Below are 19,537 nucleotides of genomic sequence, written 5' to 3' on the forward strand. Positions count from 1 at the left end.
TGCTCCAGCCCCCGCCCCCGCAGCAGCGGTGGTGGGAAAAGCAAAACACTTCGGTAATGAGGCGTTTTTGTAACGTCATTTATTTAGTCTAGATGAGAAATTTTGCTCTTTAAGAACAGGAAGGTTGCCGATTCCCAGAAGCTGGAAATCGGGCCAGAGACTATTTGTCCACTGGGGAAGTTAATCACGTCGAGTTTACTTATAAGGATAAGGCAAGGGAGGGGTGGTGGAAACCCCCACTTGGCCGATTTTCTAGTGCTGGAGCCCCCTCGACCTTGGAGTGTCCCCTCCTGAAGGAGAACTGGCGCCCGCGGTAGGAAGGGCACGTCGCATGGCGGCGGGGGCTGTTTCCCAGCGGGACAGCCCCGCCGTCCGGCCTCCCTGCAGGGTGAGGAAGTCACCTTTCCCAAATCCTAGTCACTAGTAGAAACCGCCGCCTCCTGTCACGAGGCAGAGGAATTAGAGGAGTAAAGCGGGAGGGAGCGGTCCCGGGACGTGGGAAGATGCCGGCCGGGCGGGAAGCCGCAGGAAGAGGCGGGATTCTGCCTTTTGTCTCTCGGTCCTTACCCGGAGCCCGGCGGCGACCAGCGCTCCCGCCAGACGTCCCCAGCGCTCCCAGCGGGTCCGGGAATCCGCCAGGCGCGCCGGGGCGGGGCGCGGCGGAGTGGGGGCGGGGCGCACAGGCCACGCCCACAGGGGCTTTAATAGGGGCGGGCGCGCAGGGCGCTGCGGCTCCCAGACTCCAGCTGCGCTTTCTCGAGTCCTCGCTAGCTGTGCCCGCGGTGCGTGGTCCTGCTTCGATCAGAGTGAGTAGCGGAGGTGGGGGCATCGTCGCCAACCCGGGGGTGAGGGGTTCCCTCAGCCTCCCGGGATTCTCAGGCAGCCTTGCCGGCGCCCCTTCTCATCTCCGACGTCCCCATCGCGGTCCCCATTTGGACCCCTAGCCATCCTCCTCACCCCCGCGCCCCGATCCCCGCCAGGCGTCTCCACACACCTGCCCAGCTCCGCGTGGCCGCCCCAGCCCTGCTCTCAGATCTCGGGCACGCTGGGCAGAGAAATAACCTCCTTACCGGTTTCTTTGGGAGAGAGAGAGGTGGGGTCGAGAGTTTCGGGTGGCTGCTAATCCCCCTTTTAGTAGCCTTGGGCCCCCTCCTCCAGGGGCGCGTTCTCTCTTAGCCGAGGCGGTAGCGGGGGGCGGGATCCGAGTCTCGGGGTCTCTGGTGCCCCCCGCCGAGGGCGACCTTCCCAGGGAGCTGGTTCGTAGCCCTGCAGGTAAGGTGGGGGCTCCCACAGCCCGCCAAACGCAAAATCCTTCCCCTATTGCGGTGCGGAGCTCCTGGTACCCCTATTGTTTGGTGGTCTCTGCCCACCGAGCACCAAACCTTAAATATTGAAGAAACAGCAGTGAAACGTCATATTGAGCACTCCCGGCGTTTTCCGGAACTTTCTACCATTCAGGTACAAACCGGGAAAGCAAGAATGTTTGGTTGTAAGTTCTGCAACAGGTCCTGAAAATCACATCCTCTGTTCCCAAGCTCCACGTAGGCAGCCCCCAGGGCGAGGGAGGGGGGTTTTCTGAGTCGGGAGACACCCACGTCCGCCCCACCCCCACCTTCCCCCCAGCCAGGACGTTTGTTGAACGGTATTTGTTTAAATGGTTATCCAAGATGTTTAACTTGTTTTATTAGCAGTCTGCAGACCAAGCACATTTTCATTTTATAAACGCTTTTTATTTTAGGTAGTTTTTTAAACTCGGGCATTAAAAATGGTCTCAAGTTCTTTTTCTTTCTTTTTTTTTAGTTCTTAACTTTTCTAATTAACCTGTTTTAAAGCTCTACTTTTAAAAAAATGCCAAGAATTCGAGTAGAGCAGCCACGAAATTGGCTATAATTTGACTTAAATTTTCAGGAAAGAGATGAGCAATAGATTCTAAAAGGGTGAATTTCACATACTTTAAAAACTGCATACCAAACTAGAACCGATTTTATGATGTCCTCTGTGGTCTCCCCCTACTGTCTCCTTGCTCATTGCCCTCTCAAATTGATTGCCACCGATACTTTATCAATATTTCTCAAAGCTCTTTCTCCTCTGGATTCTAGTTTCCTTTGCTCTTTCAGGGTGAAGTTAGGTAGAGACAGCATCCCGTGCGGTCTCTGGAACTTAACAGTGCTTGGCTTAGGTTGGACCAGAGCCAATATGGGCTCAGTGAATGAAGGGATGAGTAAGGTTGCAATTATAGAGCACACAGATTTAATTGGACTCAGGCATTAGATACATTAGCAGATTTGCTCCAAGGTTTCTATTGAGTTTTTTAACGGATTCCTCCAAGCGTATTCACAAATATTGATAGTACTATATGCTAAATACTGGGCTGAAAGCAGTAGTCACTGGAGGTTTGTCCTGATGAGATTGCCAAATCACTTGGATTTTGAGGAAGTTGTATTTTATACTAAAACAGTAAGAACCATGGCATAGAGTAGAGGGGGCAGTAATAAATGAGGAGCTCTAGAAGCCTGGGTCCAGCTTCAATGCCGCCACAAAATGTGGTGATCTGGGCCTCTAATTTTTCTTCTCTGTCAAAAATTAGGTCAGTCAGATGAGCGGGGGAGAGCAAGCCCACTGTGGGAGAGGAGGCATAGCATGGTGAGGAGGACAGGACTGGCCAGTTGAGGCCAAATCCACATCCCAGTTTCAGCACCCACTCATTTGGATGACCTTAGGCAAGCTCTTTTCCTCTCTGGCCTCGATTACTTCACCTTGTAAAATGGATGTAACAGCACATACCTTGCAGGCGTTCTTGGAAGGCATGCTGTTCCTTGCAGGAAGCCCAGCGCAGCTTGAGGAGAGGTTCTTTGTAATGAGACTCCGTTCTGCACTTGGTTGAACATAGGGAGAAATGGCTATTAATGAAAGGCTCCTCCAGGAGGGGAGCGCTGACTCAGACTGAACAGTATTGCCCACTTTCCCCCCTTTGCAGAAGAAGTTCACAGGTTTCCTCAATTGTATCATTTCTGGGACTGGTATTTGCATGGCATCCCCTGTCTTCTATTGGATGGGGGAGATTCCTACACTTGGATTACCTAGGATGGTGATTCCTAACTTTTTTGTGTCGTGGAACTTTCTGGCAGTCTGGCAAAGCTGTTTTTAAGTGCATAAAAAAGTACAGGGTACCCAGTTTACCAATGCCCAGAATTTCAAGGAATCTGTGGACCCCGGGTTAAGACTCCTGACTTAGGGGAGTTTTCTCAAACTGGATGGTGGAGGAGCCAGGCACAAGTTCTGATTGTTGAAAAGAAAACTTAAATTTTAGCATAAGTCTTAGAGGAAGAACCGAAAGATGTATAAAATATACTGTAACTCATTTGCAAAGGACATCAGTTTCCTTGCTGTTCTGTTCACCATCTCATTATGCCAACAGTACCTTGACCGAGAAGGAGAGGACACACCGTGTGGTACATTAGGGCCTTACGACTTCCCAGTTCACCATGGGAAAGAAGGTTTCGTGGTGGCACCTCTTCCAAAAGAGAAAAGTTGGAGAGAGGATCAAAATACCTAATTTAAGAACTGCTGGAGCAGTTAGTCACTACTACGTCTGTGCTGCTAGCAGTGGTTTAGTTTTAGTGAAACATCAGTCAAATAAACTCAGTACAGTCCATTTGAATTTTCATTGGTATTTTTAAGTGGAATTGGTAATTTTGTTTCCATTTCACAGTTATGAGCCACTTAATGTATCTGTACCACAGCTTTCTCACCCATACAGTGAGGATAATGGTTAATGCCTACCTCAGTTGTTACAAGGATTAGGTAAGTTAATATAAGTAAACTACTTAACATAAGCATAGTCAGCTTTATATATGTATTTCTAGTTATTGTTACTTACCGTGTGGCGGGCAGTATTCTAAGTGCTTTACGTATATTGTTCAGTCTCAAAACTGCCTTACGATATAAAACCTTTTTAAAAAGAGAAAACGAGCAGATCAAGTTGCCAGCCTAAGACCATTTGGCAAATAAACAGATGTCTTAGCATAGAAATCTCAGTCTGACTCCATGGAAAAATCACACAAGCATTAGATCGTTTGAATAATTAAATATCTTGTAGTTTGCACAGACTGGATTGCCGTGGCAGATGCTGGAGGCCAGGGTGACCGAGTTGCTGGCGCAGTTGCGTTCCAGTTACAGTGTGTGATTTGGCAGGTAGTCTCCAAAGCTCTGTCAAGGATTCTGCTGACCTCCAAGTTGAAGACAAGAGTGGTAACAGATACAGAACTTGTAACAAACGGTGAGGCTGATCTGAGTACAACAGAGCTTACAAGACAGAAGGGAGGTGGCCCTCGGTAAGAGGATAGATTTTGGTCAGCAGAGAGGGCTGGCAGAGTGCTTTTTTGTTGAAAGTAGCAATCGGGGTGTGAGATGAGCGAATAGAGGACACTTGCCGACTGCTAGTTGGATGGATGGAGAGTGGGCAGAGAGGAAGGCGTTCCTGTGTGTAAGTGACTTGATATTCTCAAGGACTGATGACTCTCAGGTGGTTTGAATGTCCCCAACCCTTAACTTTGGGGGACCGCTTGTGGTCCTGGAGTTAACCATGAATGGCTGAGCCTAGATTTGCATCTTGGGAGGTCAGTGACCTGAGCAAGTCGCTTAATTTAACACTGCCTGTTTGGTAACCATATTCAGAACCACCGGGGCTCTTGCAGGAAAAGGAAGCCAACGTTTGTGGAGGCCAGGCTCTCTGCCAGGTACTTTACGAATGTTATCTCATTAAATCCTTACAACCATCCACTGAGAGAGTTCTCGTCATCCATCTCCAAATTACAGCTGAAGAAGCTGAGGCTCAAAGATTAAGGAGCTTGGCCGAGATCACAGAGCTGATAACTGACTTTCAGACTGATGTCTGTCTAATTCTAAGCTCCACACTCTTTCTTTGTTCCCAGGACTGTCTTAGAGGCAGCATGTGCACTGCACTTTCTATGAAGGACGTTATTAATCACAATAATGTTTAAAGCAGAACCTTGACTGAACTCTGGAATCTTTTCCAACATAGTTCCAGGAACCCACTGTGGGTCAGTCAACAAGATGAAGCTGTTTTGACATCCCTATATAAATAGACCATACAGACTCCCTAAAGCCCTTTCTACGTGCTTCTGTGGTATGGGCTGTATTATATCGCCATTGTTTGTTGACCTATTTCTACCACCAAAGTAGAACTCCCAGAGAAACGGGCAGCCTTCTTTTACCCTTTTATCCTCAGCTCCTCACCCAAGATGTGGCTTATAAAATGTTGAATTAATATATTTATAGGAGAGCTTCATAAACAGTCCAGTGTTACACAGTGTTTACTAGCTGCTCCTACCCTGGGGAGAATTACTCGAAATTGAGAAATGAAGCCAGGAGTTTAGCTGGGGAAGGAAGGAGGGAGGTAAGTCAGTTTTCCTGATGTGGAGGGATGAGGGCGGGATGGAGGGATGGATGGACTCTGAGACGGGCAGGAGAAGGTGAGTGTTGAAAACAAAGACTGAACATTGCTAAATATTGCTGATAAAGTCTACTGATAATTGAGTGCCGACTGTAAGCATTTTTCTCATCTCATTCTCTTCACAACTCTGTAAGAAAGGTACCGTTATCCTCATTTTACGTCTGAAAAGTGAGACTGTATTGACTCCAAAATCCATGTTTCCCCTGAGGCTGAGCTGTCTTAAAGGCCAGCTTAAAGACTAGGCTTTGGTAGAAGGAGCCAAACAGGACATGGAGCCCATCACTGAGACACGGAGAGTCTGTCCTTGCTCAGCAGTGCTCACTCAGAAAACGGAAGTAGACTAAGCAGATAGTTTGGGTTGCAGAAGAAAAAAAGGTTTAGGATGGGCACTGGGTAAAGATTAACTTCCAGTTAACTACAGCTCCCAGACTCGGGCCTCTTTACAAGTCATTGTAATTGGGGACAATGCTATTCACTTACATTTTCTCGTAACAAGTGACTCCCCCTCTGGATGTGGCTCAAGATGAAACTGGTTTAGAGTAGATTCTTCTTTTGGGAAATTAGATTATAGCCAGGTTCCAGTATCATAACAAAGCCCTGTGTGTAGTCATGAAATGTCAAAGCTTCTGGAAGCATTTAGAATCTGGGTTTATAGATGAATTCACTCCAAACCTCTGGTATCAGAGCGATTAACTTTAATGGCAAGTGGCGACATGTAGACTTGAAATTCATGGATTTGAGTCACTCAGATGCTAAGCGAAGGCAGTACACGCAGCACCGGTGGCGAGAATGATCCCTGTGGTCGTTTTGTGTTCTCGTCGGTTGTCCAGAGAACGAGCTAACTTTACCACAAGGTGACTCAGATTTAGACTATAGTCATTTTCTTCCAGGGCTAAGTCTTAGGAATGCCGGGTGGTGTCTCAGACTAGGGAGAAGCAGCAAAAGGAAACTGCACATAGGTGTGGAGATGTCAACCAAGCTTTTTAATCTAACACAGTGAGTGGACAAATCCTAGTGGTGGAGCTCTTTCAGGCATTGAAAACCAAAGAACAAGACGAAGCTGGACAAGCCCGGAGTTGGCCTCTTTTAAGAGGTGTGTGTAACATGGGGTTTTATTTCTCCTCTTGCTATTCTGTAAATTAACACATAGAGTCGGGGAAGGCATGCAGCCCAGATTGCTCTGTGCACATCCAGTCTGCTTTGATTAGTGTCAGCTGTTGTGGAGTAGAGCCGCCAAGGGCTTGTAGGAAACATGAAGCCTTGGTTTTGGGTTTATATATATATGCATATATATATGCACACACACGCATAGCAATGCCAAGAGTGACAGAAATGGAAGATGGTCCCATTCCCCCTGCCAAATCCAGCAAACATCCACAGGGGGTCACCCTGAAAGTGTAGATTTGAACTTCATGTCTTATCACCACAAGTGGAACTGTCGTCGTGCTTGCAGCGAGCTGTGATGTCCCAGGAAAAGGTTTATGAGCGACTGATGAGCCCTTTTTTCTCTATTCTGTTTGTTGCTCTGAGCTGGTCTGGGGTACTGACAGCCGGCCGGACAGTCCGAGATGCCCCCTCCATCTTCAAGCTACCGGTACCTGGGTGTCTGCCAAGGCGTTTGTTTACCTTGTCTTATCTTCACAATGTCTCTGTGAGGTGGAGAGAGCTACCTTTCTCCCGTTTTTTTTTTTTTCCAGATAAGCAAAGCCCAGGGCTGTACAACTGTTATCACAGTGGTTAACGCAGATCTATCTAAACCAGTCTCCCTTCCTTCCTCTCCCCCTCCCTTCCGTCCCTTCCATCATGAAATATTTCAGACATACAAAATAGAGCATCATGTATGGAACATCCAATTACCCACTGTCCAGCTTAAAAAAATTCAACATAAATCCACTGAAGCTCTCTGAGGATGCTCTGTTACCCCACCAGCCTGGGCCACCGAAGGGGTTATTCAGAAATCCTTAGGAAAGCCTGTAAGCTGAGTGGAACTTGTGAAAAGTTTAATGACTTGGAAATTTTACTGAGAATCCAAGAATATGACAGAGTGTAAGGCAGTGCTACCTTTGTCTTCATAAGCATAAGATTGAACTGGGAATTTTCATAGCTGGAAAAGGAAGGATTCTTTAAAACAAAAGACAATATTTTGACAGATGCCAAGTACTCTGGTGGATGGTGTGGGGGAAGACAGAGCTGTGGTCCCCACCCTCGGGGGGAAGAAGCTTTTAACATAGTGAGCTGAATGTTGTCGAACTTGGATACGTATTTCCCAAGAAGATGATATGATCCACGTTTGGCTGGCGTGGCCTGTACAATAGGAGTTAGACTTGACATAAAAGAAGTGAATTTAAGTAACCCTATTTTACATAAAGAAAGGGAAGATAGCCTTCCTTTTTTTAAAAGTCCAAGCTGCTCTACAATAGAGAGTGAAGTGATGAGTTAGCTTTTTTTTAAAATGTATTTTTAAATGTTATTCAAAGACAAGCCAGGATAGCGTTAGTCTTGTTAGAAATCTGGCTCCTTATTGGTGATTGCTCCCAAGTAAATATGTGAAAATGTAAGGTACCAGGTTCGGGATATGATGACACTTTCTGATGGGAAATGCCTTCAGTTCTGGATGGTCTTAATGGTATAGAATGGGCAGTGCGATGGGAATTTTCTCTGCCCCCTTTTAAGGACTGAAGGCTCTTCAGTCTTTTGCTTGGCAGCCATCCTTGTCCCTTCTTTTTCTAGCCAGGTTTGAGTAAGTAAGGAGGTCTCACCCTTCTCAAACAGCTGTTTCCTGGAGAGGCAAGCAGCTCACGGGAGGAGGCATCACAGACAAAGGCTGCGAACACCACTTACTGCAGGGAAGTCTGAACGTGACGGTGGGGACGAAAGGAATTCTTTCACTGTTTCCAGATACCACTCAGGGCAGGGCAGACATAACACACCGTCTTCGCAGGACAACTTGCTGTTCCGGCAAAGGCCTGTGAGCTCGTCAGCCATTCACAATGAGGCATTTTAAACTGGTTCAGATAGACGGATCCCTTGAGGTTAGAACCTGCTGGCCCCATGTCATAGCAAGATGGCTCACGATGTAAACCTCCAGCTCCACCACCTCATCGGGCCACGTTGCTCAGGGGTTATTCAGACACAGTCAACAAACAGTTCGCTTTGCCAGGAAGGGAACTTGGTAGCATATTCGTGTGGACCGACGGGCCTACCAAAGAGGGAACACCAACTGTTGGTGGGGCTGGAGGACTCTGGGATTAGGGAAGCACGAAAACTGACATGGTAGACATCTGGGTGGGTGTCTGTTGTGGTTACAGCAAGGCTCCATGCATGCGGCTGTTCTAGCCAGGGAACCAACTATTTCCGCGATCCCCTGGCATAACTCTCAGACAAAACTAAAACTTAATCTCGCTGGGCAATCCAACACGTTCCTCCTCCCTAGAAAGTGTGTCCTAGCTGTGTACGTTAAATGATAAGAATTTGCTGGTGTTACGATGAATTAAGTATGTGATCGAAACCTCCACCCAAGTGTAAGTTCTTCGCTGAGTGTGAGGGGCAGCGTTTGCCTCTCCAGCCCCCACACTTCCTTCTTAACTCCCGTGGATTCGAGCAGCACAGTTGTTTTGTGCCTGGCGACCTGCATGGTTCTAGTGTGCGCGACCAGCCGGTTTCCTAAGGAAAGAGCTGTGATCTGGGAGGTGAGAGCAGGTTCTTTGAAGGCATGCGGGCCATTTGGAGATGCAGCAGGAGGGCAGGTTAAAAAGAATCCAGCGCCGTCTTTAAACAGCTCTCCAGGACCTTGGGAGGCATTCCTCAGCTGGACTCACATTCTCATGCTCCTCTCTTCCCTCAGGATGCCCGTCTGGGGAGGTGGAAACAAGTGCGGGGCCTGCGGGAGGACCGTGTACCACGCGGAGGAGGTGCAGTGTGACGGCCGCAGCTTCCACCGCTGCTGCTTCCTGTGCAGTAAGTGGCCCCGGGGCTGGACCCCCGGCAGAACTTGTGTGTCAGAAGCCCCAGCTGACCTCCTTCAGGAAGAACCTGTGGTTTTGTTAACAAACACGGTTTCAGCAGCACACGTGCTTTCTGGCTGCTGTCCTCCTGGGCACTGCACGTGCTCTGGCCAAGAGCAAGGACCGCAGGGGTGACCCCAGCTCGCAGCCTCCATTCGGACTTCCCTGTGTTTGTTGTCGTATCTGTGTTCCTCCACTCCCCCAAGGGCTCAGAGTTGTGTTCGGCCTGGCACATCCTAGGGGCTCGGCTCTGATTTCCGGATGAACGGACTGCCCCGCTCCCAGCCCAGCTCTCTCTTGCTGTCCCGGCTCCTTCCCTTTGAAACCTCCTTGCCGGTTGCATGCTGCACGGTCAGTTGAAATTCAGATGTCTCGAAGTTCCAACCCGGTCTTCACTGGTAGTGAACATTCAGAGTTATTTCTTGTTGTCTATATCCTTAATTTGAGGGAAAGGAACTTAGGATGTGAACACCCCATAGCGGCGGTTTGGGAATTCCTGGTGTTTATAGATGGAGAATTACCAGAGTGTCTCACAGGCAGGAAGCAGGCCACCAAACAGCACATGCTGGTCTGCTCTGCTCGAAGGATGCTCAGTACCTGCTGAGGAGACAAAAGGAACAGGAGAGAGGCCCCCTCTCGCCTCTCCCTGCAGATTCGCTCTCAGGACGACTCAGCTGTCAGTCTTAAAACAGGAAGAGCAGCCACTTCAGTTAATCATCTTGTGATCCAAATGACAAAACTTTTCTTCAAGGATTTATGTGAGGCCCCCACCCATCCGCCTCTAGAGTAGTGTACAGTGAAAATGACTGTTAGAAACTGCATAGCTTAAAAATAAATTTGGTTACGCTAAAGAATAATCTTCAGAAAACACTTGCCTCTCAAATTTTCGTTGTCCGTCTCCCTCTGAGCACCAGCATTCAAGGCGTCTGGACCTTTTTATAGTTTAACTGCTCTGCACATGACCAGAAACAGACAACAAAGAATAAAAACACAACATGAATGTTTGCTCTGTGCGCCCGCATAACAGCTAGCATTTCTCAGATTTCATTTAACTATTTCTTCTCTTAGAAATTCTTTTTTTTTTTTTTTTTTTAGGGAATCTCTTTTTCAGCAGCTTTGTAACCAAGAGAATATGTGAACAAAGAGGAAAAGCAAATACTGGAGAAACTGTGCTTAGTTTCCTCTAGGTTAAGCCATGATGTCTTCACCATAATAAAGTCAGTGTTTATTAAATGTCAGGTTCTTTACTGGTCATTTTTATTACTCCTTCCTAATTATTTGTCTCTGCTGACCAACGCCTTTTAAGGAAATAACTTGGAGTAATTTGCAGACGTAGGAGAATTTTACTGCAGAGAAAAGGGACAAGGCCTGGGAGGAGGGCAGTCGTTCTGCAGTAAAATTTTCATATCCTTAAACTTCCTTTGGCTAATAGACATGAGTTTAAAAACAAACAGTATTTTTGGGGGGAGGTTATAGCTCAGTGGTAGAGCGCATGTTTAACATGCACGAGGTCCTGGGTTCAATCCCTAGTACCTCCATTAAAAAAATTTTTTTCAAATAAAAAGTTTTTATATATTATTGTCTATTAAGGATGTTTGTTCTAGAGCAGTGTAAAATTTTAGGTTAACTGTGTCTTTAAGAAAATGTATTTCAGCTACTTGAACCTCAACAGCAAGGTTCAAAAGTAGATGACGTCATTCTGTCCTACCAGCGGGGACGTCAGTCTGAGATAAAACTTCATCATCTAACTCTAAAGCAGCCACGAGTCACCTCTGCCCTTCTCCCCCCACCGCCCCCCAGCCCTTCTCCCCCTCTTCCTCTTTTCATTTCTCCCACTCTTTTAAATAAGGGAGGGAGGATCTCCTTTTCTGCCATCTTGATCTTGGATTTCCTGCTGCCCGATTGTGCTACCAGCGAGCTCTCTCCCAGGGCTTTCTTTCTCAAGCTTAATTGAAGTTTCAGAAAGTGAAATAATGTCTGGATAAAACATGATGACATTTGGCAGTTTTATGAAGTGGGATACGTGGAAATGCCTTGTGGTAAGAAATCCATCAAGAAAGAATGTGTTCCCCTTTGGGATAGAAGAGAAAACAAATGCAGACTTTAAACCACTTGACGATTTTCATACATACTTGGTCCTGCTGGAGAAGCCGGTGGCGAGATGAAAGAATACTGCTTTTTCTCTTTGAGACTAGTGATGAAAACTTGAAATTCTGGATTTAAAACCGTTTTTATCCCAGGGGGTGCTTTGTGGGGAAGAGAGGCCGCAGACACAGCTCTCCCAAGGGGCTCCTGCCCTTCTGTTGTTGAACAATACTTGGATGAAACAGTGGAGTGTTGAGGGTTGGGAGCAAGGGTCTGGGTGCAAAGTGTAGGTTTTGTTCCTTTTGTTCCGTAATTATAGCCATCTCTGAAACTTCTCTCCCTCCGGCCAGAGAGGCAGGTCATACTAAAAAGTTTGAGGCTTCAGGATGCTAAAATTCGGATGTATTTCTGGAACAACCAGAGGAAGTTAGAGGAAGGCAAATTGTCCTCAAAGGTAGCTGAGCCACCCAGATGCTGTCCCGGGGCTTTTGGGAACCACAGAATGAACCGGGAATATGAGAGAGCCTGTGCCAGGGCCACCATTGTTGTAAGGAGAAAGGCGTATTGGGCACCTGTTTACAAAGTCTCTCTTTCCCACCCCTCAGTGGTTTGCAGGAAAAATTTAGACAGCACAACGGTGGCAATCCACGATGAAGAGGTCTACTGCAAGTCCTGCTATGGGAAGAAGTACGGGCCGAAGGGCTATGGGTACGGCCAGGGCGCCGGCACGCTCAGCATGGACCGTGGCGAGCGGCTGGGCATCAAGCCCGAGAGGTGAGTGAGGGCTGTGCCACCTTCGGAAATGAGTCGTAGCAACTCTTGTTGCTTGGTGAATGGGAATCTGGGTGTTTCCAGACTTCTAGCTTAAAATAATTGACACTTGGAGCTGACGAGCATTCTTATTGATGATTCCGGTGATTTCTGGTCCTGGCTTGTGGCCTTCTGAGGTGTATGAGGGAGTCGTGATGTTCTCAGAAGCGAGTGGCTCACATTTACTTCCGCTTCATAGCACTTCAAAGACCAGACATCACGAAGTCAAATGATTGAGAAAGTTAGTATCAGGGTCATGAGATGCATTTAAATCTCACGCGTAATGAAGCAGTGAAAATTCCTCGCTCACTCCGTCCATGTAAGAACAAGAACGTCTTCCCACCAAGAAATTACTTTTCTCTAGCTTGAAATTCTTACTTCTTGACCCAATAATTCCCTCCTTAGGACTTCACATTTTTCATATCCATTTTACATTGAAGAGGCCAAAATTGTTGTAATTAATACAATGGCCTTTCCTTGGACAAGACCATTAATTGTGCCTTTACTGTGGACTGGACACCATGCGGTAATCCACAGTAATTCATGTGATCCTCACTCCCTATGAGATGTTGCTCATCTCACTCAAGAATAAATTGAGACAGTGAGAATTAAGTCATTTGCCTAAAGTCACACCGTTAGTTAATTGTAGAGCCTGGAACTTAACCTAGTGTAACTCCAAAGCTTATGATCTTAGGCACAGTGCATTACGGTAAGCCTGAAATAATTATGTCTGCTGAACATTTATGTTCATTCTATGTAATCTTCACAGTGACTCTGAGTTTAGATACTTTGTCCCTGTCTTATAGATAGGACACTAAGGCTCAGGTCACCCAGATACGTGGCAGAACCAGGATTTGAACTTCCATCCGTCTGGTCCCCAGACTCGTGCTCTTTCCGCTGCACCTCTCTGTCCTGCATTTTTTCCGGTCACTTTCTGAGCGTTGGTTCCTTGCGGTGCCTCAGTCGTATGAGGGCAGACTCACTCCCTGCTGTGTGCTGGCACCTGCAGGAGCCCGGTTTACCTTGGACTTTGTTCAAGTTCATTGTTCTTGTTCTGCTCTCCTTTTCCAAGTTGTTAAAATCCATTCTTGTTTCCCAAGATTTTATTTGAAACCTTTCAAGACACATACACCTGTACACACTCCTCCCAAACAAAACCAGATTCATCCATTGCCTGAAAAGTGAATCGGTGGTTGCCATAGTTTTAAAAGACCGGTGGACCCTCTTCTCTATCTCCCTCTGCTTCTCCACCTTCTCCAGGGACTGCCCAGCCCTCTGTGCTGACCTGTGTCCATCTGTGCCCTTGCCTCTTCCCTTTCGAGCCTGGCCACATGCCACTCACCCTGCAGGACCGTGTAGGGAAGCTGTTCTTAATGAACTCTGGGAGCACCTGTGGTCTGGACCGCCCTGTGTGGCAGGTGGTCATTACCGGGACCCAGCGATTTCAGGAGGGTCTCTTGAAGAGGCAGCATTTTCACCGAAGCCGACCTCCATTTTTTAGGTCAGGCTCACCAGTTTACTAATTCTCCAGCCCTTCAGCAAGTTATTTGACATCTAGGCCCCTGTTTCTTCTTCTGTCCTGTGAGGTAACAGTTAACCATACCTTAACGAGGTTGTCGGAAGGGAGGTAGGAGGTAATCCATATGAAGTTCTTCTCAGTATGATTGGCAGGTTTTGAAATTTTTCTTGGGAAACTCATAACTGCAAGCATTGGATGTCATTATGAATAGCTCTTTAAAGATCACTTTTGAAAGTTAAGTACAGGAGTCCCTTGGTATCTGCGGGGGATTGGTTCCAAATGGATACCAAAATCCAAGGATGCTCAGATCTCTTATATAAGACAGTGTAGTATCTGCATGTGACCTACACACGTCCTCTCAGGTATGCTGTCATCTCTAGATTACTTATAACATGTATTACAATGGAAGTGCTATGGAAATAGTTGCTGGTATGTGACAAATTCAGGTTTTGCTTCTTGGAACTTTCTGGAATTTTTTTCTTGAATATGTTTGATCCAAGATTGGATGAATCTATGGATGCAGAAGTCATGGGTAAAGAGGGCTGACTGGAGGTATACAATAGGTTGCGGAGTTTTTTTAAAAAATAGCCCCATATTAGGGACAATGGGAAAATCCAGTCCCGTGAATTAGTACTGCGAATCGGTATTTGTTGCTTGGAATAAAATTTCCAGTGGCCATGTCAAACATGATTCAAAAAATGATACATATTAACTTAGGTGAAAGTGTAGGAAACCATTAAATAACCAAAAAGTGGAGATGCTGGAGATGAAGACATTGAAGGTACATGTGAAGAGTTTGATAAATTGCTTTATGAAAAGGCAGCATGTCTAAATTAATGTTTTAAGTATGTATGTAACATCTAATAAAACCTAACTAGGACAAAAGTGTTTCTCTAGTAGGAAAAACTGACACCTCGCCACCTCTTGCTGAGTGCTGTTTTCTGTCATATCTTATCTACTCAACCTGCTTGTAAGGTTTTACAAGAGCCTTTAAATCTTTTCAAAGCCCAGAATGGTGTTCGGCATGGCAGGGTATACCTACATATTGAATGAAAAAACATTACAGAAAGCGAGGAAAATATGGTTTACCTAGTGACCTGAAAATACTGATGAAAACAAGACTCTGCAGAGAAAAAGTAAAGATAAAAAGGTCACATAGTAATAGGCAGACTTTCTAAAATACTTTTGCGTGAAAAAAGTAATTTATTGACACTTTCCCCTAATGTCCTGCGAAATTAAGTGATCTATAACACGTGCTTCAGTTTCTTAATTACTGTGTAGGCCATCTGACCTATTTGCAGAAACTTAACTGCTTCAGTTACCACTGATTTTTCTATCTCCTGTGAAGTAAAAAGCCAGCTGTGATTCCAGGGGTAATATGAATGATAATAATACTATGAATGTGGGGTGAAAATATGTGCCGTGGCAGGTTTTCATAAAGCACAGCATGATTGTTTAGTGGAGACGTTAGCACAATGGATTCTGATGAGTTTAGACTCAGAGGGACACATATTTAAGTCTGGGGCCTAGTTTGTCTTTTTGTAACTACAGTGAGCCCATTAACAGGTTAAAATAGTAACTGGCCCACCCCTGAGATTTCTTTCTTCTTTCTTCTTTCCCCTGCACTGGCCCGGAGGCCTCCAGCCTAGGGATGGGATACCAGCGTTCCGACGTGCCTGCCTGTGGACTTACAATGATTCTTTGGAAAATTCTGCCTAATTCCTTTTTTCCTCTTTCCCACAAGTGTTCAACCTCACAGGCCCACAACAAATCCAAACACTTCTAAATTTGCTCAGAAATACGGAGGGGCTGAGAAGTGTTCCAGATGTGGGGATTCCGTATACGCCGCCGAGAAGATTATTGGAGCTGGAAAGGTGAGTGCCGGCCTGAAGTAGTGACAGTCAATGACTTCACTTTCCGCTCCCTTTCTCCCCCGACCCCTGCGCAGTCCACTCGGGGGCTCCGTCTTACAAACTTTTTCTTAGTCCAATTTCCATCTGAATCATTCATTTTGTTTCCTATCTTCGTTTAAAAGGAACTTGTTTTCAGAGGTGGGGTTGCTTCCTGAAGGTTGTTCACTAAAAAGGCCAGGCTGTTTAACAGATCCGGACTCTGCAGGTTTTTCACTGTAGTGGGGGGGTGGGGGGGGCAGTGAGATTGAGAGGGGGCAGTGAACTAGTCAGGACACCTGGTTTGGAAAAGTCGCTTCACCACTTCACCTCTTGGAGCTGCAGGGTTCTCGGCCATAAAGGAGGCAGTCTGTAGAGGAGCACGCTGGGCTTGCAGCGAGGTGTGCGACAGCAGCTAGGGAAGTGGCCCATCCGTGGTGCAGCTCCCAGTCCACATCCTCTGGAATGAAGTCTGAACTCAGCCCTTTGCAGGCAGCCAAGAATGTCGACACTGGAGGGGCCAGTTCAGTCTTCCGGTGGGGATGCTCTGCAGCAGTCAGGAGCTTGGGGGTCGATCTTCCTGAGCCACCTGCCACCACATCTAACCTGTCCTGCAGGAACACGGCCTCTCAGACTTCCTCATTTCTCTCTTCCAGCCCTGGCACAAAAACTGTTTCCGATGTGCCAAGTGTGGGAAGAGTCTTGAGTCAACCACTCTGACTGAGAAAGAAGGTGAAATCTATTGTAAAGGTAAAATTAATTTCAGTTATTGCTACCCAGATAAATATCCTGCATTGGCTACTAGAGAAGGAAATGTCACCAGCATAAAGCAAAAACAAAACCAAAAGTACTCTGAAAATGAGGGAAAAGTAGGATAGTGCCACTGGGTATTTGAAAATACAAGATCTAGAGATGCTCACAAGATGAGAGGAAACCACAGAACATTTGTGATGATAGTGAGTTAAGTTCCTGGTCCTGTAAAACTCCCCTACAAACACAATTTTCAACTTAATGTTTTAAGCAAAGCATGTGAATATACGAAGGTAGTAGACAAACATACAACTCGCCTGACCTGATTTGCATACTTATAACCCAGTCAGGACCACGAACTGACTACTGTGGAACCAGAATGCCCGGACTTGCCTCTGCAGCTTTAAGACAGTTACTACCTGGCACATTTCACATTTTGAATAAGTTGAACTCTTTTTGGCATAGCCAGAGGTAGTTTTAATTTGTAGGGGTTTGTTGTTGGCCTTAAGCAGTGCTGCTGGCAAAGCTTAATGGACTTGTACCAATTCTTCCCTTTTCTTCTGTAGGATGCTATGCGAAGAACTTTGGGCCCAAGGGATTTGGCTATGGCCAAGGAGCAGGAGCCCTTGTCCATGCTCAGTAGAGGTGCAAACCCAGAATGGAGATCACACACTGAGAATCTCTGCAAAATCCAGGCACAGATTATCTAACACTAAACTACTGTGAAATTCTACCAGTACTTAAGTACTGTATGTTGCCCTGTACTTGGATAGGCCGGCGGACTAGGAAGAGAGCACTGTGGCCTTTTGCTTTTATTCATCAGCATGTCAAAAACCATGTCTTTTACATTTTAAATAAAACTTCAGCTTGATCTGGGTGTTCAGTGTCTCTTTCAGTTAACCTTTCGGAGGAGCTGTTGTGATCTTGGTTAGTGGAAAATCCTTTGGGTCCCCACCTGCATTTTTATTGGTTAAAGAGAGTCCACCTCATTACGCAGCTGACTCACTAGGTTAATGTTTGCATTATGGCAAGTTGGCCTCCCCAGCGAGGGTTGCTAGGCAACGGTACGGCCATCCCAGCTCTTCACAGCTGGCATTCAGCTGCACAGAATTCCTGCCTGCCTGCCCGATTCGATTCGAGCCTGGTGGTTTACTCATCTCTTGTCGGGAGCAGTCTCCTAAAGCATGGCCCCAGGTCCACCCGCACTATAGTCACCTGGGTGTTAAAAAGGCAGATCTTGAGGCCCCACTTCAGCCCTACAAAGCAGAATCTCTAGGGGTGGGGGCCACAGAATTCCTTCTAACAAGCTCCTCAGAAAGGCACACTGACCTGGGAGTGCGCACACGGTTAAACAAAACACTTAAAAATTCTATTGATTTATCTGTACCCAAAGATCATGGCAGTTACCTACAGACGGCTATAGAATCTGAGGCTTAGCGTGACTTTAACTTTTTACACCCCCCACTCTCATCTGATGGTTACTTACCAATCCTCGAAACGGGTGATTTTTCTCACAGATTTCAATTCTGCAGAATTAGCGCTGAATGTTGTGTTGTCCTGGCACATTCAGCTGGCTCAGGTAGAAAAGGAATATTAGACCATGTAAGGAATATTTTCATTATTTCTCCAGGAACTTTTAGTTCATTACCAAAGATTCAGTCCAACCATTTACTTTTCAGGGTAAGTGTGAAATGGGTCTGTAACGTGTTTGTAAAATTGAATCAGCCAAGTCTTTGCACACATCTTAATCTTCTAAAGCCTATTTTAACATAGTTTTACTTATTTTGAAAAGCTAAAGGGGGTGTGTTATGTATGATATATATTTATATATATAAAAGCAGAAACTTAGTGGGAAAAAGTTGATTGAGGGTATACTAGGGGAAAGAATTCATAGCCTTGAGCACTTCACATGTTTCAGAAGGCACAGTACACCATGGGAGAAGGAAGGGCCTTTCTGCTAAGCGTGCTGCGGAATTTAATTGACAAAGGGACTAGGCTGAACTTAAGAAGAATTATGGAGTAAATTCTGATTCATTCTGTGGTAGTTTTAAACATGCACATAAATCCTTTTGATATTCCCATCAAAAGATGGAGTCTAATTCCCCTCCGTTTGAATAAAGGTCAATCTTAGCGATTCATTTTTAACTAACAGAGTGTGATGGACCAGGCTAGATTAGAAAAGACTACAGCTTTTGCCTGCCTCTTTCTCTCAGGATGCTTACTCTTGGAACTCAGCCTTGGTGTTTTGAGGAAGCCCAGACGACATGGGGAAGCCACATGTAGGTATTGCAGCCGTAACCTCATCTAAGATCCACCTCATCAGCCAGTATCAACCAACAGACGTGTGAATGAGTGAGCATTCAGACTGTTCCAGTCCCCAGTTTTTGAACCATCCCAGCTGACGCCAAGTGGAGTGGAGTGAGCAATTCCTGTTGAGTCCTGATTAAATTGCAGATCTGTGAACAAAAATACCATTTTAATCCACTAAATTTTTTGGTGGTTTGTAAAGGCAGCTGTGGACAACCAGAATGTTATATAATCCGTTCCCACACAGCCACCACTTCCCATACCTACCATGTTTCCCAAATTGTATTGGAGATGCCACCAGGTATCTGAGAGAAAAATGCTTTACGTGAGTTGTTACCTGATAATTAGAAATTTCTGCCTGATAAGGTTTAGGCCCCCACTCAAAATTAAAATTATTCTTAAATTGGGAGCCATGGCAAAACTGCTGCTCCAAAACTGTAGTAGCTTCTAGTGGTTCTAGGAGTGGGAAATGGAATTTGGCTTCGGGCAGGCTCTGTTCTGGGAGGAGTCACTTTTATCATTTGTTTTTAAGTCAGTAAGCTAGCTTCAGAGTCCAAATGTGGTATTAAATTTCCTCATGGCAAATATTTTTGTTTAAGAAGTTCTTTTCGTTTTAAAAATGACCCACTTGGGACATTTTCAGCCCCTTGTGGTGGTCTCGTACATTCAGGGAGGACTGCTGGCAACTCCAGTTCTA

The 19,537-nt window shown here is 46.0% G+C and overlaps 1 protein-coding gene and 1 long non-coding RNA gene across 2 annotated transcripts; one reads left to right on the top strand and one right to left on the bottom strand.

The window, feature by feature from the left end:
- Positions 1-707: 707 nt before the first annotated feature.
- CSRP2 (cysteine and glycine rich protein 2) lies at positions 708-17,404 on the top strand. Its single transcript, XM_006197848.3, has 6 exons — positions 708-806; positions 9,321-9,433; positions 12,171-12,339; positions 15,639-15,768; positions 16,440-16,533; positions 17,100-17,404. Exons 2-6 carry the CDS (start codon positions 9,322-9,324, stop codon positions 17,174-17,176), a joined length of 582 nt encoding a protein of 193 aa, XP_006197910.1. The 5' UTR covers positions 708-806; position 9,321; the 3' UTR covers positions 17,177-17,404.
- LOC140700244 (uncharacterized) lies at positions 3,424-18,175 on the bottom strand. The gene is made up of 4 exons (XR_012078609.1): positions 18,020-18,175; positions 10,356-10,432; positions 3,881-3,951; positions 3,424-3,514 (listed from the first exon to the last, which is right to left on the bottom strand). It is a non-coding gene; the product is annotated as an uncharacterized lncRNA (long non-coding RNA).
- Positions 18,176-19,537: the final 1,362 nt, after the last annotated feature.

Source organism: Vicugna pacos, chromosome 12, assembly GCF_048564905.1.
Source record: "Vicugna pacos chromosome 12, VicPac4, whole genome shotgun sequence".
Taxonomy (NCBI): domain Eukaryota; kingdom Metazoa; phylum Chordata; class Mammalia; order Artiodactyla; family Camelidae; genus Vicugna; species Vicugna pacos.

Coding starts and splice junctions, on each gene's coding strand:
- CSRP2 (XM_006197848.3), top strand. CDS start 9,322: ATGCCCGTCTGGGGAGGTGGAAACAAGTGCGGGGCCTGCGGGAGGACC. Junction 9,434..12,170: donor CCGCTGCTGCTTCCTGTGCA/GTAAGTGGCCCC, acceptor CCCACCCCTCAG/TGGTTTGCAGGAAAAATTTA. Junction 16,534..17,099: donor AGGTGAAATCTATTGTAAAG/GTAAAATTAATT, acceptor TTTCTTCTGTAG/GATGCTATGCGAAGAACTTT.